This window comes from Malaclemys terrapin, chromosome 22, assembly GCF_027887155.1.
Source record: "Malaclemys terrapin pileata isolate rMalTer1 chromosome 22, rMalTer1.hap1, whole genome shotgun sequence".
Classification (NCBI taxonomy): Eukaryota; Metazoa; Chordata; order Testudines; family Emydidae; genus Malaclemys; species Malaclemys terrapin.
In genome coordinates, this window is record NC_071526.1 from 16,679,569 (window position 1) to 16,704,913 (window position 25,345).

The 25,345-nt window shown below is 40.8% G+C and overlaps 1 protein-coding gene across 1 annotated transcript; it reads right to left on the reverse strand.

The window, feature by feature from the left end:
- Window positions 1-367: 367 nt before the first annotated feature.
- PSMB2 (proteasome 20S subunit beta 2) lies at window positions 368-24,115 on the reverse strand. Its single transcript, XM_054011939.1, has 6 exons — window positions 23,896-24,115; window positions 19,670-19,792; window positions 17,221-17,291; window positions 5,055-5,217; window positions 3,015-3,064; window positions 368-592 (listed from the first exon to the last, which is right to left on the reverse strand). Exons 1-6 carry the CDS (start codon window positions 23,984-23,986, stop codon window positions 485-487), a joined length of 606 nt encoding a protein of 201 aa, XP_053867914.1. The 5' UTR covers window positions 23,987-24,115; the 3' UTR covers window positions 368-484.
- Window positions 24,116-25,345: the final 1,230 nt, after the last annotated feature.

Sequence of the window (25,345 nt, forward strand, 5' to 3'; positions counted from 1 at the left end):
AAAATAAAATTGGATACATTCTTGTAACTATTCTATAGATCAAGTTAAGCTGTCTAAGACAAGTGGAACATTATACCAGCTGCTTGCTGGACTGCAGCATGTACTGAGAGGATGGATGATGGATACTTAACTGCTGAAAGGGAAAATTAATATTCAAACAAGAATTTAAAAGAGAAAACATTTGGAGCAGCAAAACTGGAACAAGCGGAGAAAGCACAGAGACCCACTGATAAGAACGCAGAACAGCAAGGAAGGAAGTTGCTATCTGCAGTCATAGATTGACAATCCCAGAATCCCATCTGCAGAGTAATGACAATTTAATTTACTTTGGGAGAAAAGGGTTAATGGAATAAAGTGATAAGATTGATATAGCCAATGTCAATCTTTATTTGAAGTCTCAAGTGCAGTACATTAATTGTGTACATCAACCGAGTAGAAAAAAACAAAAATGAACTGAAAGACTGCTCAGGAAAGATCCCAGGGGTTAGGATGACACTTTCGGAAAGGGTATGTTGTCCACTTCATGGATGCCGTCTTTGTCAATGAACCGGACGCTGAAAGAAGGCAGGTTCAGGATGAAGCGTTTCTGAAGCTGTTTAACAGACAGAGAGAGGGGAAAGATTTGTTCAAGGCTTAAGTAAAAAAACATTTGTCTTTGAGAGAGACATTGTTGCATGTCCTAAAAGCATTAGTTTCTATCCTCCAATTTCTGTCCTGCTTCCACTTTGTTTCTGTAACATTTCTGGACACCAAAACTAAGAAGTGCCTTTCATATTCAGGAACCCCGGAGAGCTAGAACTGACTGCGTTCTCTATGGAAGTCAGTTTGGAAATTAAATAGAAATGGGAGGGTTTGAATAGTCACCTTAAAGAATTACATGGATTTCACAAGTGGAAAAAAGCCACAAGCAGCAACATTTTAAGCTTACCAACTTGCATAAGCAAATAAATATATTTTATTCTGCTCTTACGAGTTTTAGTATTTACCTAAAATTCCTTTAGAACAAAACTGAAGCAGGACTTGGGATCTGAATAAGGAGCTTGCACATCCAGTGATGTAATGTGTTAGATTCGATAAGAATAAACTTGTCATGCCCAAATTTATCTTGTTGTACATCTTAAAGAATTTGTCTTAAACTAGTACCTAACAAGAGAACAACTCTGCTAAAAAATTCACTTGACTGTGTGCCAGGGCTAAGTATTTAAAAGGTCCCCACTGTACGCACTGCTTGGGATATAAACTTCAGTCAATCGTGCATGAGACACTGGCAGCATGGCTCCCACAGTGCCTCTTATTTCAGCGTGAATTACCTCCGTTCTCTAACAAGATTTTTCATTTAAGCTAAAGTGGAGAAGATTACAATCGTTTTCTACCATTACACTTAGATACAAACAGGCAAACATTTTAGAGGGGCCTGAGCTCCTCTGCTTGTGATGTATTTACATTTATAAACTTCCCCACCCAATAACCAACACATACGAGTTAAGGTCAAACCCTTTCTTAGGCAAATGCTGAAGTCACCTTTAGGGTAAGACACTTATGAGCTCAAATAAATGGTCAGTTTGATATACAGAGGATAACGCCACTTCTTGCCTTGCTTGAGAGCAGGATGCCTTGATTATAGGAAATACAATGTGGTATTGTTTATTCCTTGTATTAGGATGAACTGGATTGAGTGAAGAGGCCCTGCTGTCACGTTATTTTCTTTTGTAGCTTATTTGTAGGTTTTGAATTTTTGGGTTAGGGTGCACCAATATAGTGAGCACTTGTGACATTCTTGGTTTTAATTTTTTTAGTAGTAGTGATAATTAGGGGTACCACAGGAAGCACAGATACTAATTAGACTCTTAAGGTCACTGACTGAGACAAGACACGGAGGGCAAAATGTAGCAGATTCTGCTCCATGTAGCACTGTATGGTAATATACTAGCCTTCGTTTAAGATGATTCTTCACATGCCCCAAGTGTGTTCTTGGTTTACAAATAGTTACTTCGTAGGCCAACTTCTAGAAGAACTGGTCCTGCAGTTCTTGAGGTATATTCAAGGCAGGATCCCTAGATTTATACACATTTCTAAAGCACATTTCCAATGGCATCCAAAGTTAAGCAAATTAGTTGTACTTGGTAGTTTTTGTTGCATCCCAGAAACTATGAGCTCAATAGCATATGACAGCAGCAAAGCTACTACGTACTTATCTAGCTACTGAGTTACCATGCGAGACTATCCTTTCAACTCACTAGCTGTAAAGACATGTAATGGTCAGAGAACTATACAACACAACCTCTGTCGGGATAGGGTTGTGCAGCACCCACTCAACTAATTTGTAAAGTACTTTGCTAACTATCAGACACCACAATTGACAGTAAAGCTAATAATCTACTAAAACCTTACACCTCACCAAAATGCGTGTACGGCCCTTTGCAGCAGACTTCTCCCTCGTAACACCAGTTCAACTCTTTAACCTCCAAGAGACAATGACACCAAGTACTGCTCTTATAAAGATTTACGGTGTGAAAAAGATATTTTTGCTAAAGTTTCTGATCAACCGCTTCAGGGCCTGAGGTCAAGTTATTATCGGAGTTAGACTTGGTTATTCAACTTATGAACTAAGGGGCGAAAGCAGTTTAAAAATGTGTAATAGAAAAATAAACTTACCACAAGCACAGGATAAGTATCAGAAGGATAAAAACATTTTAGGCAGAAATAACAAAAAGACAAAGTCAAGGGCTGTCTACATCAATATTATGTTAAGTATGGAAGGACCAGAAGTAAAGAAAAGCAATTAAGCTTAAAGTTTACATTCTGAAGGACATGAACCATGCTAAGACAATGTAAGTACCCACAAATCCTTTCCCTCAGTAGCTGGCTCCACATCTGGCCAATGTATATTTATTACCCCTTCTGGCAAAGGCAGGAAAAAAATGTGACAGAGGAACAGGAAAAATATCAGCAAACGAAGGCAAACAAACATTCCTTTCTCAAGATCACACAGGCCCAAGTCTTTGGCGACTCACCTCCTCTAGACATTTCTTTAGGAGCTCCATTGCCTCCTCGCGTGTGATACCTGAAGGAGAAAACACCCACAGATTGCTTTAGTTAGAGGCCATCTCTCTCAAGTCAATCTTTTTATTAAATTTAAACAACTTTTCAGCTGAGCACCAAAAAAACTCTCCTTCCCAGTTCACAGAAAACACATTCCATATGTACGGAGGATGCCCTGCACTGAAGCACTCGCGCTGCAACAAGCCATTGAGAATCGATTTGTTATACCAATGGGAAGCATGACGGAATTTTGCCTCCCATGGCCAGGGACTGGGCTTCGGAGAAGTCCAGCCGTCTCTCTCTCCTTGAGTTTATTACAGTTTTAAATCAGCTCCATCTGTCCACAGCCGGCTGCAAGTCAGTGAAAGTGGGCGGGGATTGGTTTTAGTGCTACATTCCCTGCTGGGTATGAGCTTTAATAATGGGAAAGGCACGTGTGTGATGCTCCTGCTATTCTCACACATTAGGATAAAAAAAATCAGCATTCAGTGGGGATGGCCAACTGTGACAACATATTGTACTTAATTTTTTTCCTTTTGGAAGGGGTGGAGAAAGAGAAGAAAGGCAGCATCGCTTCCAGGAGATGCAAGTAATGAAAAAATGACAGAGATACATGTTTAGCATGCAGCCTACTTGGTTCAAGGGCTTTTGTTCCAGTCTCACACCTGCTGCTCAGGTGGAATAAGCTCCAATTAGAAGAGAACTGCCAGATTCTTGCTGCACTGGTTGCAGGAGGCAGATAGAAATACTGCTAATGGAAGGTCTCTGCTATGAGTCAGTAAATTAAACTTTGCACGCAAAATATTGCTGCCAATGGGTAAAATGCTTTTGTGGCTAAAGTACAAGGGAGTCAGAAAAAGCTTAACTCTATTCCCAGCCCTACAGACTTCCAATGTGGACAAGTCATTTCAATTGTGTTTCAAGTTTCCTCATCTGTAAAATGAGGATAATGCTGCCCTGTCTCCTGGCAATCAGAGAGGCTAAGTTTGAATGTTTTTAAAGCATTGAGAGCTACAGATGTGCAAAGAATTATTCCTACTGTTTACATCAGAAAAGGTTGCAAAGCAGCCAAAACAAAGCATCCCCATATACCAGACCTGCAAAAGGATGAGATACACGTATTTGAAAGGAATGCAGTTTTATTTTTCTTTCTTTTTAATATGCTATGAATTGAACTGCTGCAAGTTATGGACAAATGAGAAACACGGCTGCACTCTGAAGAGGGAACCTTCGGGAGATAATTGTATGCACATCATAGCCAGCAAACTAGGTAACATACAGCAGCAGCAGAGGTACACCTCTACCTCGATATAACGCTGTCCTCAGGAGCCAAAAAGTCTTACCGCGTTATAGGTGAAACCGCGTTATATCGAACTTGCTTTGATCCACCGGAGTGCGCAGCCCCGCCCCCCAGAACACTGCTTTATCGCATTATATCCAAATTCGCGTTATATCGGGTGGCGTTATATCGAGGTAGAGTTTTATTTGAACTATAGCTTGTAGAGGCAGATGCTAGCTGAAGACATCTTCCCGCCTCACTGTTTAGTTTTGAACACTATGATTTAACTACCATTTGGTAGTCTCTTGGGATCTGAAGATAGAAATGCTAAGTAGTAAATTATCAGTGCAACACCTGGGGCAAAAAGTCAATAGTACCCAAAATACTGCAGTTAAGCCATCAAAACATTATTTATTAGATGAAGATGGCCAGGAACTAACAGGTCAGTAATTCAGATTAAAAAAAAATCTAACTTCCTAACTTTAAAACAGGAACTGCAAGCACGTGGAAAAAGTCTAGTTTCACTGCAGCCTCCATTTCTGTTGAAAAGCTAAGCTATAGATTTTTAGATTTAACTCCTGAATGAGTATCTAATCTCTGTGCCTACTATAGCAACAGAAACATGCAGAGTGACTCAACAAGATTCACAAATGCAAGATCCCACTTTATTAAGCCTTTGATTTACTAGTCAGTAGAAAGAGCATTGTTTCTTTGCCATAGGCTTCATACTTACTTGGCTTGTAATAGCGGTCAAGAATGCTCAGGGTTAGGAATGCACCATATCCATGTGCTGCAAAGGGAGCTTTAGCCAGGGCTGCAAGGTAATCCATATAATAAAGGGCAGGGCCTTCGTGTTCATCATAGCCGGCCAAAAGAAGATTGACATGGTAAGGGGTCTGCAAGCAGAAACACAGAATTTTGATTAATGCAGCAATACTAACCAGTTTCCCCTCTACTGTCCCCCATAACATGTAGAGACCGGTAATCCAGCCCGTTTCAACGTGCTCCTTTGGACACAAAGTGTCTCTAGCAACTGTGTAAATCGCTTCTGAGGAACACATTTGAATTCAAAACCCCAGAGTGGCTGAAATTTTGTTGTTGTTGGGAAGCACACTTCTTTGCCCACTGCATTTCTTTCAAACGTGTAAGACTCTTACTTTCCCTTCAATCTACTCCTTGGGACCCTTTCACTGTTAGCGTTTCAATCTTATGGGGACAAATCATAATTAAAATACTTTTACACCACCCGCCTTCATCTCAACAAAATGCTTGGATTTTTGATTATCAGCATGCAAGCACAATGTGGACTTTTGTGGCCGGTACAAAGTTTGTTAATTTAATATGCTGTTAATCACACAGCATTTTAAGCCAGTATGAAAACAGAATACAGTGTCAAGAGTTTTATATATGACGTTAAATTGTAACATTAATTGCCAATTACACTTTTATTCCATTACCAAGTTTAATTTAAAAATCACTAAGCTAACCTGAATAAATTTTCTTCCATCTAAGATTGCAGATTCTGGCCCACTTTCCTGTTATCATAAGATCAAAATAATCAAAGTGCCCTCCCCTCCCGCATCATAAACATTTAAGAAATATATATTTTCACATTTGTGTCTTTTAGGTTTCAGAAATGGTTTGACAGATGCAGAGAATTAAGTATTAGTCTGTTCCAGTTTAATTCTTTCCTCCCTATTCTCGTTTAAGGCTTTAAACGCAATCCATTAAATAAAGATGTTTTCATGTTTATTCTTTAGCCAAGACAGACCACCCATTTCCACTAATACAACCATGCCTTTTACTAGGTTATAAATACAGATCTAGTAATTCTGCAAAGCCCCAGGAGTTTGCATCACGTTTTATATGGGTTATTTTCTTTAAAAACCTGTGTATTCTTATTGCATTTGCCACAGTGGGGAAGTGGTTGTGTAAGCACATAGCTATAGATATTCCAAACACATGTGAACACATTAGATAGGATTCCATACTGCACACACACACACACACAAAGATTACCAATTTGCGAAGGAGTACATGGAATCGCCATTTGCCTGCTCAACACTTTTACACTTTTAGTAGTTCCATACTGATTTTAGTACTTGGCATTAATAAGAAACTGTCATTGCAAACAGGGTGTTCATTAGATTTTCAGAAAATTTAGATCAACAAACTAGCCAGCCAGAGTAGGGAAGAATGACACCTACTACTAGCGCCAGAGCAGAGAGCAAACTCATTTTGAAAGTCTGGGATATGTGCAGTTGGTAGGAGCTTGTTTCTTATATAATTGAGAATGTAAACTAGAAAGTGATTAAATCCTTAGGAGCAAAACTGATTACTTCCAACACTTCCTTCCCTGGGTGCTATCTGCAGTTATGTCACACTGATTCCTTCAATGAGAAGTTATTAAAAATCTTTTAACAAAATAACAGATTAGCATTACATGGTTGGGATAACATTAAGTTGAGACCACAAAACCATGATAGTAAAGGACATCATTGGATGCAAGTAGTACAAAAAACCTTGAGTTGAAATAGTTTTTTAAACGAAATTACAGTGCTATAGTTTGAATGCCCTCCTCACAAAAGGAACTGAAAAGGATCTTTCCCACTTCATGTACCAACATATCCTTATAAAACGGTTTAGCAAATTAATTCACTGAATGTTTTTGGACATTCTATTTCACTGCATTGCTTTTATTATATACATTTTAAGGGTTCATCAAACTAACAAAGACAAGCTCACCTCAAGCTTAACAGGGCCAGCTGCATCCAAATACTGTAGTACACCGTATCTTTACAAGGCTTTTCGGTTTCCCCTTTCATTAGGGAAAAGTAAGGACGGACAACAAAATGACAGCCTCATTTACCTCAAAAATATAAACTTTTAAAAAGCGTTATTGAAAGATATTCCATGAAAGATTGTTTCAGTCATTCCAGAATCAAGTTGCTACACAAATGTATTAGTTTAATTAGCCTGTGTATTATCATTTATTTATGCTTAAACATCTCACATGCACACCAAAGTTGTCATTTAAAAGCCATGACACGCAGCACAGAAGACAACTCACAAATTATTGTGCTACTTCGAATTACCAACTTTTGCATGTGTGAGAAGCTTAAGCATAAATAAGTGGTGTCACAGACTAATTAAATCAATACAGCTGGGTAACAACTCGCAGTTTCTGAAATTCTTCTGCAGAAGCTCCATGAAACATCTTTTGTTTGTGCTTTTTTTAAAATTTCAAATGTAAATAAATTATCTTATGCTATCTTACTACTGGAGGAAGGTGGGGCTCAAACATTAGATAATTATTTTCACGTTTTATTTACTATTTCTACATCCTTTCTAACTGATTAACACCCTTTGGGATGCATCTAGTTCCTGATCTGTTTCAGAGTCTATGCTGACAAAGAAATGCAATATTAAAAGGGGATTTTCATACATAATTTTGGGGAGTAAAATTCATGTCTTCTACGGAAGAGCTCTCTTTTCAAGCTACATCTTTTCTTGATATCTAAAGTCATCTTCGCTTCCCGCTGCAGCGTCCACGACACTCACCTACTGCTAGAATTTTAAAGCATGCCAAGATTTGTTTCAATGGGGAATTGTTTTGGGTTTTGCCACAACACTTTACTGGTTTTAAAAACATATATTTTCATATGTGAAAGTTAAAATGGTTTAACTCGATTAGCCTTAAAACATTTAAATTGCAATGATAGTCGGAGCAAAAGGTAAAACACTTTTTACCCGAGTGCTGTGCCCTTAATGTGAATTATGTGCTTCTGACCCATCAACCCCACAATACTAAAATCAAATTGGTCCTACTCTGCCTTTTTCAGTTATGCTGCAAATATCATGCAAACTATGAGCTTTCCAGTATCCAACAAGCTGACTCCCATTTACCAGACACACCAGCCAAATAAAATCAAAGCTTGCAAACGAACCACCTCAAATAGTATTTACCCCCAAAGGGGAGGAGAATCCAGAGACTCCAGAAGTCCACTAGGAACTCTGCACTTTCTATGGAAAAATTAAGACCACAGATACTATGGCGATGGGCAGCATTACAAAACCCCAAGAAAACCTTCATATGAGCATTAATGTTACGCTTTTTAAAGTGCCTGGTTCTAATCTTTCAGAGCATGGGCTGGCATGGTGGAAGCTTCCCCTACAATAGATCATTGCTGCACCTTAACATGGACCGGCAACAACCTTGCTAGTCTAGTACCGGGGTCCTCTTTCACCCTCAATTCTTCTATGCCTGGTTTTCCAACTCACGTTTCCAGCAGAAAAGCACCAAGTCAGACATTTGTTAAATACTCTCTATATTGAACTTTAGTTTAGTAGCAGGATGTTTATCAATTTCAAACTAGGCATGGAATTTTGTTGCTAATTAACATGAGCAAGAGCTTTGAACTTTTTAGATTGTCACTGTGATTACAAAGGTTTAACATGAGAGATGATGGGCTAATACTTTGGGACTGAGTCAAAACAATGCATTTTTTCATCTCTCAAGAAATGAAATTCTTCATTTCAATTCCCTTCAGTTAAAGAAAATATTTTCCATCCCCATCTAGCTTTGCACTGTATGCCGTTGGATTTAAAATAACTGCAGTGATTAAGAAGAGCGTGAAATTCTTCAGAATTTACAGCTGAAGAGAACAGTTGTGAGAAATATATTGAAACAACAAGATCAGCGATGGGAGGCTGGGCGGCGACAAGCAGCGGTGTGACATCTGGCGGAAGCCAAAGTCACAGCAAGGGGGAGAGAGAGGTGGGCGTGAGGAAGCATCCTGCCAAGCGTGGACAGCAAGAGAGGAATTGACAGTCTTCCTTTGGACTCAGTCCAGACCCTGTCACCTATAATTAAACATATCATCACAATAAGAAGCTGCACTTTAGAATTTGGGGTTTTTTTTATTTAAACAATGGTACATTTACTAAGTTGCAGCACAATCTTGGCACTGGCATTCCCAGCAGGTAAGTCATCTGGGAGGTTGGGGAAGGCAGTAGGTTGAGAAAGGGAACATAGCAATATTTTCTGCACCATTAAAAAATGGTACCAGAGAAGTATGTATGTATATTTGTGCCGCAGGAGTCAAATAGGAACTGATAAAAGGTCTTTTCAGACACACACAAAAAATACACCGATCATGGCAAAGTGGGTATTCACCTGCAAGGGTGTATACCCTGTATGAGGAGTGCTGCACGTCAGAAGTGATCAATCAGAATTAAACACTTCCCTAACGAGTACTGCGTCAACAGTTCGACCTGGGAGACATTTACAATAAAGCCCTTTGACTCCTCCTTGGGAGTGTAAAGGGGCCTTCAAGTGAGTGAACACTGCCAGAGTAGTGTGAAGAGCCTTTCCCATAAATAAGAAACAGGTTCTGTGATCCCAATGGAAAGTGTGACTTCTACTCTGAGCTTACGCAGGGTTCCACCAGAAATAAATCATGGACCCCTCCCGTCAGCTAAGGGTATGTCCACACTGGGGTGGGGTGAGGTGGGGGAAGCTATACAGTTCAACTCAAGTTGCTAAACTGACTTGCCATGTCTTCACTGCTATATTAACCTGAGTTAAGAACACACTTTCCTTTTTTTGCAGTGTAGATATACTATATTTGGCTTCATTTTCACATTCCATACAGAAAACTAAGGCCTTGTCTAGACACAGTTTTTACACCGTTTAGTTAAACTGGTGTAAACCCAGGTGGAGGTTCTTATTTTGGTTTAAAAATGGCTTACTTTAGTTCAGCTGTTTCTAACAGAATTAAGCTAAACCAAGAGCAGCCTGGTTTAAAAACAAAATAAGAGCATCTACACATCATGAACCCAATTGAAACTGGCTATATATAAAAAAAAAAAAAAAAAAAAAAAATCGCACCTGAAACTAAAACAGCACAAATGCACATATAGACAAGCCCCAAGTCCAATTGCCAATGAATTAAGTGTCAGAGTGTAAGGTGTAAACAGTTGAAAAAGTATCAGTTATAGCTATTGCTGTGCATCTTCAGGACTACAGTGCAACACCACAAACTTGACTTAAATTAACATTAGCTGTTGTCTATCTGCAAAGAGGTGGGCCATTTCCTTGTTGCTACGCATGATTTTATACGCCAGCAGCAGCTCCAAGTTTGTGTGCTTTCTTGTTAAAGGTGCAGCCATATTGTAATTAGAGGGGTTTCAAAATTTAATGACTTAAAATGTAACATGGCACAGATGCCTTATTATACCAGCTAGTTAACACAGTATTTGTTTTCTCCATTCATTTCACTTGCTAATCCAAAACACTGTCTCTACCCAGCAAATAAAGCTCACAGATAAAATCACTGGCTGTCCAATGGCAAAATGTAACCCCCGTGTTTGCTAATCAGTAGTGTTTTTAAGGGGAATTCAGACAATATTCGATATTTTGGAGCAGACTCCACATGTTGAAGCAGAATTACATGCTGCAAGGTAAATGTAGCAAGTTATGAATGCTAAATACTCAGCGAGTGCTAGAAATATGAATAACTATGATTGCAGAGCATTACATTAATGCTGGATCATCCACAGAGATAGACAAATGAATTCAAACTCGCTGGAGTGGTGAGGGACACAGATGGCGGTTAATAGTGTAGAACATGCCTCAGTTTGGGTTGGGCTGTGACACTCGAATACCGTGCAGAATATTGTTTCAAAATAAACACACTGAGATCAAAATAATCTATTTCAGTTGGTGAAATTTCACTGAAGTAGACCCAGTGCAAAACACCAAGGCTGCTGTGTTGCCTTCACTGTGTAACATGGACAGCCACAAAACCAGGAAAAAGCTACGAAATGAAAAGGTTATATGAGATGTCCCCGCTCTCCTCCGCATCTGGCACTTTTGTAAACACTCTGTCAGCAAAAAAGGGGAGGGGCCAGAAAAGAGGACAACCAGCAAGCTCCACCCCCTCCACACACTAAAGGACCCAGAAACAAAGATTTGTTAATGCAGCTCCTCGGTGATCTGCAACCCCCACTGAACAGGTCAGAGCACAAAAGCTGCCCAATAACAATTGCCATGGGGGAGCGGGTTGGGAACAACAACTGAATGGAGCACACAGGAAGAGTTTCTATAGCCAAGGCACCTTGGGACTGAGGCATTCCACAAGTGAATGACCTTCTGGAAATTTTCTTGTCTTTCTTCTGCTTGCAATACAACTCTTATGGGTCTCTCAAAGTAGGGAGTGGGAGAATACAGCTCAACCACATATCTAGTCCCCGGGGACTATTCTGTGAGTTTTACCCCCTCACACCTCCATTACTCCTTCACATGGAAAGTGTCAATTACTAATTATAACAGGAAATTGGGAGTTGGATCCCTCTGTTGCATTTCTGACTGACACTACTCCGTGACCTTGGGCAAGTTGCTTCACCGCTCTGTGCCTCAGTTTGCCCACTTGTAAAATGGAGATATTATTGATTCACCTTCCTAAAGTGATCTGAAATCCCTGGGAGGATGCAAAGTATTGTCATAAAGTTAGACCAAGACTTCAATAACAAAGCAGCACCAAGTGTTTGTTAAACAGCCCAAGCACAACGCTCAAGCTCAGATATAGTGAACTCTTCTAGATTTTATAACCCATTAAAATGATTTAAAGGCTACTGCATATTAATGACCAAACGCCCAAAAGTCCTGCTCATACTCCACTTTCTTCCTGTTCAGACTTGTACCTTGTAACACTGGTTAGCCAGAACAAACCCAATAACTGAAGTATCCCAGATACATGTGAATGGGGCCCCCACGCACCTTTTGGCACAGAGCCATTTCGCAACCTATTTGGAAAGAAGCGGATAGTGTTGAGAAGTGTTCTGGATTTAAGTCACCAATGCCAAATCATAGCTATTAAGACAAACAGTTTCCATTATCAGATTCTCAATAACTAAAACAAATGGTGTTTATTCTGAAGATAACCTGATTAGAAAAATTATCTATGGATTTTAGAGCTAAAGTTATAGATTTAAGACAGTTGTGTGGGGTTAGTGTGAAACTCCTTAACAAGTAGATATTCAGAAAAATTAGGGATGGAGTAGAGCTACAAGGTCTTTTTACAAAGCCAAAATCTTTGATATAATATCACTATACTTCCAATGGGACTATTTAGCACAGAAACAGGGATTTCTGATCTCAGCAGGCACCTAACTGGGTAGCACACACTCGCTAGGAGTGAGAAAGCAACACCTTCTCACATACAATCCTCCTGAGAGGGGGGATTTACACCTGAAAACTCATAACTGTATCAGCACTGTGATGGGCAAAACAGCAAGTTAAAAAAAATTCTAGTTAATTTAAACCAGTATAGCTCAGAGTACAACCTCCAACAGCATTACTGAAACAGGAGAGTGATTCTATAGCCTGGCTCTTCCTAAAGGCCAGCCCAACATAAAAGGTAGGACTTCTGAGGGTACACGTGAAGGAAAAGACAGAAGGGATCATGGAGGGACTACACCCAAAAGTTGGAGTAAGGTAATACCGAAATACAAATTAGGGGATGTTTTCCAACTTGCCTGCTCCCCTGTCCCTAAATTTAGGGGACTAATCAGAGTTTGGTAGGGTCATCAATCTTTATAAAACTCTAGTTTTAGGTGTTCAGCCCACTAAGGTAACATTTCCCATTGCCAGACCTACATAATCTGTGCATACACATGATCCCGAGTTTAAAGTGTCCACTTGTGTCAGTACAGAGCAGAAGCCACATGCAACTCAGGTTCAGTCATAAGTGACTTTCCAAAATACAGTATTAAGAAATAAATTGGGTTTGGGCAAGGCAAATTGGTTTACACATTCCATTCTTGGCTACCTTAAAAAACCTTTTCATATTGGTCTGGCCAAGTATTAGCTGCTATTAGCCAAGGGTCTAGGCTCAACTCAACTTGCAGGGAACTTTCCACACCTTACTGTGCATCAAGATGAAAATATATATATTTAAACCTGTAGGTAAACAACCTAGTCCCCTCCTCTTCCCTTCCCCACAAAGTATAATTTAGCTTGGCATATATAGCCATAAAACATAATATAACCAACAGTATTAGATTAATAGACTTCCAGAGTCCTATGTGAATGATTTCTTTGTACAAAGCACTACTGGCTATATTTTTATTGATTCTAATTGGGTCAGAACAGGTACAGAAATATAACAAACATCTGACAAGTGACTGAGCAAAGAATACAACTTTCTGATGCCAATGTTTGTAGCTTCGTGTTGAAAGTGCCGCACTTTCATACAAGCACTAAGTGCTAAGTTTCAAAAGATGATAGTGTTCTCCCTACAGTACAGAGATCCCTGTAGTGTGACAGTGGTGTCAAAGTGCGCCATTTGCTCAGGGGCATTGCCATCTGCAGCAGCACAACATTTTGTCTCCGGTAAATAAACACATCTGCCTTTGCCAGTGTCCTCCCCACTGTGCTGCCCATCTGGAGCAGGTGAGCTGGAAGGCAAGCCCAGGCACAGGGAGGAGGGGGGATGCAGAGAGGATCAGGCCTCAAGGGACATGGCACATAGAGGAAGAAGACAGTGCCGCATCATGTCACATCCTGCTAACCGCATTTGCCAAAAAGCATGTTAAATTATTACCCTCGTTAGTGATATTTTTATCATATGTAACAAACGGCTGTCTGTGCTTAAGTAGGCAGGACATTCAAAGTCAATTTCACCTCTGCCATCTGCTCTGGGGGTCCTGTGACCTTGAGACAAGTAATCAGCCTCTTACGCAACTGATAGACAAGGCTGTGTATGCACAACGGAAGGAGGAGAATTACAATACTGCTTCTAATATCACTCATGGAAACTCCGAACAGCTCCATGCAAACATACAAGCCTTTCAAAACGTGAACACTTGAATGAAAGTTAAAATAAGTATAATTTTTATAGGACTAACATCTATAGTCAATTTGTATCCATTTAATTTGCAGGAGGTATATCACACTCATTTCTAAACAGAATGAGGTGTGCTTTAAACAGAGGACTGGGAGTCAGGACTCCCGTATTTTATTCCCAACTCTGTATGAACTTGGGCTAGTCAAAACCTTGCTGAGCGTCAGGTCTCCCCTTCTTCCACCCCTCTTTTGTCTTGTTCATTTAGACTGAAAGCTCTTCAGGGCAGGCTCTATGTACATACAGGGTCTAACAATAGGGCTCTGATCTGAATTGGGGCCCACAGGTACTACCCTAATACAAATAACGAACACTGATTGCAAGCCTGAAAAAGGTTCTCTGGGAAATTTCTATAAAATATCCAAGCAATAAACAAACCTCATCCCCTGTTCCTCCCCATACAAACATATTTGTTCAACTTAATTCACAACATCATTAATTCTCTTGTTTTCCCCTCTCTTTTTTGTGTGGAGAATATACATGTGCCAGGCAGAGGACTGTTGAAATCCTTAAACTTGTATATTTATATACCACTTTGTCTTTCTGTAACAACTTCCAGCTAAGAACTTTATAGCACTTTATAAGCAATGAATTAAGCCTCCTCTCCTTGTGAGGTACCCAAGGATTACATATTTCTATCCAATACCCATTTTACAACTGGGGAAAAAGTGTGGATATTTGACCTTAAACATGTCACATGGCAAGCCAACAGCACGTGTAGAACCCAGAAGTCCTGACTTCCTCACTATAAACTGCCAAGCATCAAAGGGCACTTATATAAGGCATCTGAATGATGAATGAGAAGACAGCATTTATTAGCAATGCTTTGAAATATTACCTTAAGTCAGTCAGTCATTACACTCTGCTAATTCGAAAAAACAGCTTCAACTTGGTTTTGATATTTACTGAAAACTTCATGTCTCTGTTTACAAAAAGGGCTTGTTTTGCTAAGTACATCAAATAGCTTTGCTCTATTAAATCATTTTAGGAGAAGATTAAATGGATTCAATGCATTTGCATGAGAAGTGATGGCCTTATCTCGATTTTAAAGGGGCTTAATTCACTTAGCTGTCTGGTATTTATGACAAAATGTTTACTGGGCCCAAAGCTGCAATTTTAACACTGTAGTTGTATTAGTTTCCAATAACTGAGGTGATAGGCATTTTAACAAGGAAAAAAAAAAAAGCAAACCATAGCTTACAATTTCCATAAAACAGACCACTTTGATGAGGAAAAACCCACAGTTAAAGAAAGAAGAGACCTCTCGATTACAGAGTTCATCCATCTGCAAGTGAAAGTTATTCCCCAGTAATTCATAGTGAGTAGTTAGCGGACATTTGGTCTTCACCAAGACCCTGGATTCTGAGCCATATCCCAACTTCTATGCCACGCTTTGAAGACAATTAATCAGATCATGATCAAAACAAAATCTGAAGTTTTTCACAGGTTGAAAACTTCCCCCCTCTTATATTGCTTCTATCCATTTTCCATTTGGAAATACATGGATATAGATAATTAAAATGAATAGCAGCAGGGCTAACAGAGTAGCCATCTGGGGAAAGATATTAAATGATACACCTCTATCCCGATATAACACGACCTGATATAACACGAATTCGGATAGAACGCGGTAAAGCAGCGCTCCGGGGCGGGGGAAGAGGGGGCTGAGCACTCTGGTGGATCAAAGCAAGTTCGATATAACGCAGTCTCACCTATAATGCGGTAAGATTTTTTTGGCTCCCGAGGACAGCGTTGTATCAAGGTAGAGGTGTACTTAACGTTTTTAATGTCCTTAACATGAAAACACAAACAAGCCTATTATAAAAATAGGTAAAAGTCCTTTCACAGGTAACATTTTACAGAAAATAGAATAGTTGTCAATGTCATCTCCTTAAAACTGAACACAATGTTATTGTAACTATTATTTAACTAGTAATTCAGGAGAACCTTAATTTGCCAAATGTCTCCAGGGTCCCCAAACCAATAGGGGTTTGTTAAAAAGAACATGAAACAACTAACACAAGCAGACAAAGATGGACAACAGGAGACACTACTGTTGTACAGTAATTCTTTATTCATACCACTGAAATTATTTAGGGCATAATATAGCACGGCAGTATAATTAAGATACAGGAACCACCGGGGTGGCTCTTAATACAAGTATCTCATAATAGCAGTAGTTTTTAAAGTACTTTGTGAGGTTTTATATTTTTCAGAAAAGGCATTTCAGAAATTTGGGTTTAAGAAAAAATCAGGTTTGACTATACACAAGTTACATCAAGGGGGAGGTGGGGGAGATAGCTCAGTGGTTTGAGCATTAGCCTGCTAAACCCAAGGTTGTGAGTTCAATCCTTGAGGGAGCCACTTAGGGACCTGGGGCAAAATCAGTACTTGGTCCTGCTAGTGAAGGCAGGGGGCTGGACTCGATGACCTTTCAAGGTCCCTTCCAGTTCTAGGAGATGGGATATCTCCATTAATTTAAATTTAACTGTGAAGTAAAAATCTAGTGACACTAAATGCGAAATTACTAAAATGATCTGCACCAAGCGTAAGAAGAGAGCACGGAATTACGAAGTGAAAGTGAACTATATAAAACTGACATGAAAGGGAAATGTCTTCTCCACCCCTTTTTTAGCAACAAAACCTGACTGCTCTCAAGGGTCTCAGTTCCTCACTACTCACCGTGGGGAGTCTGTGGCTTCACTAACTCAGACCATACTCAAATCATTTGCTTGTTTCAGAAGAATAGAATCAAACTTGGCCAGTCACATGTTATTTTCTTTTTTATTTTGTGTTTTCTGCCCTGGAGCATTCAGTCATGTGTAAGCACATGTTTAAATTGTGAGCCCGAGGGAAAAAAAATATTGCTGAGAAAAAAAAGCTGTTGCAGTAGGAAGGGACGTAGGGAGGGAAAAGGGCAAACATATTGTTCGATTTTTGCGAGAAGGCCTTAGTAACTCCAGTCATTGCTAGTATGCCTCCGTTATTACTTACCCGACTGCGGAGGTAGTCAGCCAAGTTTCTGCGTGTAAAGTTTGCTGCTGCAGTAGGAGACAACTCATACCCTGATATAAGAAACAAATGCATTTATGAGGAAACTGGAGTGCAAATGCATCATTCTTACTGATTTACTGTCACTATTTGTTTCATAATAAAACAGAAAGGCAACATGATTGAGGGCAATTCCAAGTTCCTATTCTGGCTCTGACAACCCATTTACTGTGTTCCCTTTACCTCGGTCTACATTTTCCCTATGTTAACTGTGAATAATTATACTGACCTATATCAATAGGGTGGCTAAGGATTCAAATTACTCATACCTGTACAGGGATTCAAAATACAAAGCCCTAGAAAAGTGCAGAATATTACACATCTGTATTCCGAATATTTTTTCACACAAACTGTATCCCAAAAATGGGGTGGAGTTAAATAGGAGAGACACAGAGGAATAGAGAAGATGTTTTTTCACCCAGGATTTGAAGACAGATGCAAAGTTCCTGCATTTCTCTAAATCACAGGGTATGCCTACACAGCAATTAACCATTCACAGCTGACCCAGATCAGCTGACTCGGACTGTGGGGCTATAAAATTGCTATGTAGATGTTCCAGCTTGAGCTGAAGCCCAAGCTCTGGGATCTGTCAATTTTTAGCTCCACAGCCCAAGCCCTGCGAGCCTATGTCAGCTGACCCAGGCCAGCCACAGGTCTTTTATTCCAGTGGAGAGTACCTTCAAAGGCCTGGACTGCAGAAGAGAAGGCTCTCTTGCCCACTGGCAAGATTGTGAAATAGGAGAGAATTCCAAAACTAATGCTGAATTTTTTTTTTTGTTGTAAAACCAATCCTTTAGATGTGTAATTCCATTTTAGTTAGTGAACAGGAAAGAGACTCAGGAAAGGATGCTAAAAGTTCTACCACCTGTAACAATGAATAAAGAACCAAAAGACTGATGGCTTCCATAAATAATACAAGACACTTCATCAAAAGCCTAATGCTAAGGATAGCAGAGCAAGTTATTACAGGATATCCTACTGTCATCAAAACCTTTAACCTGCCCTAAAGGATAAAAGTTTTTACTAGAAATCGTAGATTGTTTTTTTTTTTTAAGCGATGAAATAAGGTGCTCAATCTATTGCTTCATAGTTATAAACAGTGGATTTCACCAAAATACAAAATACAAATACTTTTACAATTCAGTACCGACTTACCTACATACTGAGTATACGTGAACCAAAGATCATTTAATTAAGAGTTCAAACATTTGCAGTCACTCTAGAAATTCAGAAAGCTGAAAGACTATAAGGCCAAACTGCTCTTTTTGACTAGATCAGTATCAAGTCAGTACAAAGCTGATTAGAGATTTGAACACACCCCTGGGAGGTAATCAGTGCTTGCAAAGGCAGGAGGAAACATTTTACAATGAATTGCATATTTCACTAGGTGATCTCAGAAGTGCTCTGCAAACTAGTTGCAGTACTCTCCTGAGTGAAGCATTATCTTCTCTTTTTACAGAAATTGAAATTTTGGAGAATTGAGGCAGAGAGGTCAGATGACTTGCTCAAAAATCAACTCACATCAGAACTAGCAATAGATACCTGAGTCCGGTTTTCCTGTCCTCCCCTTTCTAACAGCTAGGCTACCCTCCCTGTTTTGTACAGACCAAAGAGTACCAATTCTGGTGTGTAATTATACTGGGGCATATTGTTGATAGGGAAGGGAAATTAATTATTGAAATCAAAACAGAGACATTCATTCATATATATATTCAGCAGGAATTAACTCTTTATGAATATATAAACTTGGGTGGATTCAATGCCAAGTATTCAAGCCCCTAACTACCTATATCCTGCCCTCATCACCATATTTACCCGAGCCCGTAAAAGGCAGAAACCCACAAACTAGACAGACTAAGAAAATTAAGTGTAGCCCCCCTCAAACACCAACCTGAAATAATCTAATAGTTATCTTTAAAGGGACATCAACTTTATTAAGACTTACCCCTTGTGTCTGAATATTTTTGAACTACTTGTTAGAAGCAACTCCTAAAATTACTAAACCTAAAAAAGAGTACATTTCACAGTACTTTTTATACAAAAGTTTTACTGTTTCCCTTGTAGAGAATCTATTTATTAGTTTTTCCTGTTTGTGCCAATTCTTCACACAGCAACAGGAAAGGTCTTTTTAAAAAAGGTTAGCAATAAACTGTAAACCCACAAAAACTGGCATGGTCACTAAGGGACAGTGTAATACGCACAAATATATTTTATTAAAACACACGATTTCCAGCTGTCCTTTAAACTCTCAGTAACAAGGATACTGAGCCTCTAATAACATGCAGGCATATTAGCTCTCATTCATATAATTATAAAACATGACCTCTTGTTCTTACTACACTTTAAAACAAACCCAGTAAGGAGCTGTTTTGAGTTCTGGTTTTGTACTTACCATTTCTCATTTTATAGAGCTGAACATTTTTCTGGATGTACTCTGCAAACTGCACAGTGTCTCCAGCTTCCCCCACACACAACAGCAAGATCTTCTCGCTCATTTTAAACATCTTATCATGGTCTAGGCAACGAGACAAGAACAAACACTACAGTCATCAGCAAGAATATGCTATTTTGCCAATACCATAGCAGTTTCACAATTTATTTAATAAGTACCAAATTAAAGGATTTTAATCACTCAATTATGCGAATCAAAGCATCCCAACTAAATTACAATATTCAGCTTCTCTCAGTCTCCCAACTTAATCTGTTGCATAGTGTTCCTACGTGCCGTTAAAAGCGGTCATGCTTCAGAGAGGTGACTGCATTCCAGTGGTTAATGTAGCGCCCTACATCTACTCTGAATCAGTGTATGGTCCCAGTTGTGTAACTGGATCCATGCTGACAGCCCCTGCACAGGGAGCACTCATGGAGACAATGGAGCTCAACACCAGGGTCCACATGTGCACATCCAAGAGCAGAATCTGGAACAAAATTCTGAAGTGCTTTGATATTCTTCAGGAGGAAGATGCCACAGAAATGCAAGGTGTTACTCATGTACCAACGTTGGTTAAAACTGCACACAGACAGAACAATACATTTAAAAAAAAAATTAAGTATTAGCTCTTTCATTCTATTATTTACTCACCAATAAAATATTCAAGAGTTTTGCTTGATAAGCTGTTAGGTTTTGCTTTATATAAATACATGATGTGTTAGGGCAAGTGCAATTCTTGTTAGAGTTGAAACATGTGAACACATTAAGCAAAGAGAAATTATGAAAAATGTAGGATCAAAATGTATGTCAAAGAGACTTCCTTTTCCTAGGATATCCAGATCCACTAACAGCTGTTTCAGAAAGGAGTAATTTGGATAGACAATGCCTGACAAGGAAAACCACTTATTTTAAAATACAGCGGTAGTCAATGTCATGACTGAACTCTATTAGAACACTGGTAATAAGAAAAAATAATAAATATTGATTATAAATTGCAAAAATAGCCCATTGAGAAGCAACAAAATCATTAAACTGTAAACCAGAATTCTTCCCTTGAAATCAAAACTTTAAAACTGTAATTTTCTGAGGTATTTTTCAAATCTCAGCTATGACAACAAAACTATAGGAACACAATTTTGTACTACTCCTAATACTGTAATCTTATCTGACCACCAGTCTGCTTTAACTAGATAAGATAGATAAATATTCAAGCAGCTGTTAGTGCCTAAGGAAAACTGCTTCTCCATATTCAGGCTAGGTCTACAGAACAACAGTCTAAATCTCCATATCTGAATCTCACTTTCACTTTCAATTTACTAAATACTGCTGAATAATCTTCCCTGGAAGACATGTTTGAAAGCTTCTGAAATGTCACAATCCTTTAATAGGATTTCGAGAGTATTATGCAGTTGTTAAATACTTTAAAAGTTGCTTTTGAGTGTTCAAGGATTGCTATTCAGATTGATCACTCTCTGCAATTTGTTTACAATTTGAAGGAAAAAAACTATCAAATACCAATATTTTATATGAATACTACCTATAGCTTACTGTTTTTCAAACTAGGATTAATAAATCCCACATCAGTATGTTTGCCTGAATAGATTAAATAAATTCCAACAGGAATTAAACATGGTTAGTTTACAAAACAAACTTTTAAAAGAAGTTGATGGTATTTGGTAATATTTAGAGTAAAAACTGCAATTTATTACAGCGATTTCTCCCTAACTTGGTGTCCTGTTTATGAAACAAGAACACCACCTGTGTTTATTTTTGTAGACATGAAGATAGATACAGTGGCCAGATTCATCTATCAGCATAGATAACTTTTGCAATTTTATTGAAATGCTCCCAATATTTGGGGGGGAAGGTGTGGTGTTTAGATTGCTTTATTTTTAAAGTCCCAACTGCTGGATTCATGTGATTATGTAAGAATATACATTTGTAACCCTCTTTGAAGAAAAACACTTGGAAGTGGAACTGCATTAACAAAGGCTCAAATGTGAACATGAAGGCTGAAACCCAAAGTCAAATTAAAAACTTTTTTTTTTTTTTAAATCTCATGGTTTTGGGGGCCTTTTTCTCCAGGCTTGTGGCTGACAACACAGATTTAGTACAACTTTTTAAGAGGAAAAAATTTTATGTTGAACATGAACAGCTGACTGCACTTGTTTTACTTTGCTAATGTAGAACTCAGTCCCACAAACATGTGCGTAGCTTTGTGCATGCGAGTAGTTCCACTGACTACCTGTAAGTGCTTGCAGGATCAGGCCCTGAAATCCCGTGTGCAGTGGGGAAATTTTAAAGAGTCCCCACCACGAGCTGTAACGTTAGTTCAACTGAACCACAATTAAAGTTGGTAGGACCCCTAATGTAGATAAGACTTATGTCTGGACCCATGTTTTCTACCCCCTTGAATTAGGCTTACTTTTTAATAGGGTTAACTAAAACAATAGTAAAAACAGATCCACCCATGGAAGCCTTGGGTCCCACTGGTTCAAATGAAACTGTGTTAAAATTGCTGGGGGACATATTTTATACATTTTTCAAGTGTAGACATAGTCAATTTCCTTGGGATAAAGGCTCAAAAAGAAAGTAAAACCTGGGAACATGTAATATCTGTACTATTCTCCAACACTTCAGTAGATAAAAGGTACACAGGTTCGGGTAACTGTTATTGTTCAGATGGCTCAACATTCTAGCAACATTTTCTAATAACGAAAAAAGTTAGAAGTGAAAAGACCAAAAGAATGGGTGCTTTATAAATCCTGAAGATCAGCAAAAGCTCCCTGTAATATCTTTTCATCTTCAGTTGTTACATGTGCGCAATCTGAGAAACAAAGTTAACTCTTTTGGTCTCACTCAGCTCTCTCACGTGAGCAGTTATGGAGATTTTTCTATTTGAAGTAACTTAGAAATGGGCTGACAACTTAGCGCTTGGAAGATGTAAGAGCCAACAGCTAACACTTTACAGATGCTCATTTTTGCAGAACAGTCCGCAAGTACCTTTTCACTTCTATGCTGCCCTTCATGGAAGGGAGGAAAGCCACATAGAAGTCAGAAAAACCACTACACCGTCAGCCATGAAATCGCCCCTTAAAACTCACCTTTGCTGTGATGTCTACGCAATGCTCAACAATGGCTAAACAGTGGGTATATACTGTGACTATTGCTTATTATACCAACCATGATAATTTCATCGATACCTTGACCTCCCTGCTGCTTCTTTTTCTCCACCAGTTGCCTCTCATCTTATATTTAAATACGCTATAAAAGAAAATTCTATCCCAGCACCATAAAGGTGTGCAGTGCCAAGCACAAGGGAACCCTACCATGGGTCTCTAAGCTCTACTGCAAGAGACCGAGGTGACAAATTCATGAATTCACTGTAGAACCAAGACAGAATAATTAAAAATAAGTCACAGTAGAGCAAATAGGAGATAAATTGCTTTTTGGAAACTTTTCCCCTCTGCCAAGTTTGCGACCCTGTGAAAATACCTTTCCAATGGGCAGTTAGCCGCTACACAATACACGCTTTGGGGCAGGGGCCAGGCCTTCCTCGGTGGCTGCACTTGCGCGCAGCGCAATGGAACCCTGCTTCTCATCAGGGCCCCTGGGTGGTTTCACAACACGCCACCCCACACCTCGATGAATACCTTGGTTTTTTTTAATAAGAAAAGCAAGTCCCTTCAGGTTCTTAAAGGTGACCTGTTTCCCCGCTGCAAAGGTGCATAAACAGTAAAAGGTGACACAGCAGCAGGTGCACAAAGAAAACCGTCATCAAGGGGCAGGGATCTCCCAGAGGGCTTCAGACCTGTACCAGACCCCTGGGCTCCACAGCAGGGGGGAGGGTCAAGAGATCTTGATCTCCCCCACCCCCCGAGCAGCTGCCCCCCTCCTCCCCACCCACCCACCCTTCCTCCCTCAGCAGCTGCCCCCCTCCTCCCCACCCACCCTTCCTCCCTCCCTGAGCAGCTGCCCCCCTCCTCCCCACCCTCCCTCCCTCCCTGAGCAGCTGCCCCCCTCCTCCCCACCCTCCCTCCCTCCCTGAGCAGCTGCCCCCCTCCTCCCCACCCTCCCTCCCTCCCTGAGCAGCTGCCCCCCCACGTAGCCCCCTCCCTCAGCAACTGCCCCGCGACTTTCGTGCCCCCCCCCGCGAGGGGCAGCCCGCCCCCAGCCCCGCCTCTCACCGTGCTTCATCTGGACGATGCTGGAGGCCGCCACCGTGTCGGACGCCACCAGGATGTAGTCGGGGCCCTGGATGCCGATCAGGTACTCCATGGCCGGGCGTTACGGGGCGGGGGTGGCTGGGTGCGCACGCGCGGTTCGTCCTCAGGCCCGGGCCGGCGGCAGCAGCAGCAGCTTCCCTCCGCTCCGCAGCGCGACGTGACACAGCGAGGCCGCGCGGCCGGCGCAGGGGGATGACGCAGTCGCCCGCTCTCGCGAGAGTCGCCACCCACACGCCCACCACGTGACCACAGACGCTCCAACCAGCGACCTCTGACCCCCGCCCCTTGCCCCGGGTCTGGGGGCTCTGCCCGTCTTCCGCCTTCCCCCCTCCCCCCGCCTTTCCTTTTTGCCTGCCGTGCCCTCTGTGCTGCTGCACCCGCCCCTCCCCCCGGGGAACCAAGGGGCCCCCCAGGCAGGGGCCCCAGACCTCTGTCTCCCCTGCCTGGGGGGCCCCTTGACTCCCCAAAGCCAGGGGCTTTCTGTCGTGCCCCCTGCAGTGTCTGAGCACCTGGCTCGGGTGCAGGCCGGCTGCGGGGTGTTCGCCGTCCCCTTCGCCTTCGCTCCCGGTGGCCTCCAGGCATGCCTCGGCGACAGGCCCGCGGCGCGTACCCAGGGCCGCCCAGGGGATTCAGAGGGCCAGGGGCAAAGCAATTTCGAGCGCCCCTTCCATAAAAAAAAGTTGCAATACTATAGAATACTATTTTCTCATAGGGGCCTGGGTCAAATTGCCCCACTTGCCCCCCCTGGGTGGCCCTGCGCGTTCCTGGCAGGCCGGGAGGAGCACGTACCTGAATGTGTTTCCTTCGGGCAGCCTCGTGGTTGCAGGATGAGGAAGGCATTGCCAGACTGAGCACATCGCTTACATAGCACCACCTTCACCTACTCATCCGCCATACTGAGCAGGTCATATCACTCCCTAGTTAGCCACCAGACCAAACTCGTGTTGATCTGACAATAAGAACATAAGAATATCTAGACTGGGTCAGACCAATGGTCTGTCTCGCTCAGTATCCTGTCTTTCGACAGGGGCTGGTGTCAGGTTTTTCTTAAGGAATGTACAGAAGAGGGAATTTATTGCGTGATCCATCCCTTGTTGTCCAATTCCATTTTCTGGAATTTACCGCACCCAGAGCATGTAGTTGTGTCCTTGACCATCTTGGATAATAGCCATTGATGGACCTATGCTCAATGAACTTATCTGAACAATACACTTCCTGCAGTGGTTGTATGCCAGTCTGGAGTACTCTGTGCAGGTCAGGAAAGTATTCAGTAATCACAGCCTGAAGGGAGAAATAGCCACTCCATAATCTTTTCCTACATCAAGCTAATCTGGTGCGTGTGACACCCTGGCACCCCAATATTCACCGCTGTCATGTAATTAGGATATTTAAGAGTAGGTTAGATAAATGT

What these genes read in the sequence shown, in the direction of transcription:
- PSMB2 (XM_054011939.1), bottom strand. Translation starts at nt 23,986, where the DNA reads ATGGAGTACCTGATCGGCATCCAGGGCCCCGACTACATCCTGGTGGCG. An exon ending in CTGACTACCTCCGCAGTCGG is followed by an intron (nt 5,218 to 17,220) that starts GTAAGTAATAAC and finishes TTCTGCTTGCAG; the next exon opens with ACCCCTTACCATGTCAATCT. An exon ending in TGACCGCTATTACAAGCCAA is followed by an intron (nt 3,065 to 5,054) that starts GTAAGTATGAAG and finishes TTTCTCCTTCAG; the next exon opens with GTATCACACGCGAGGAGGCA.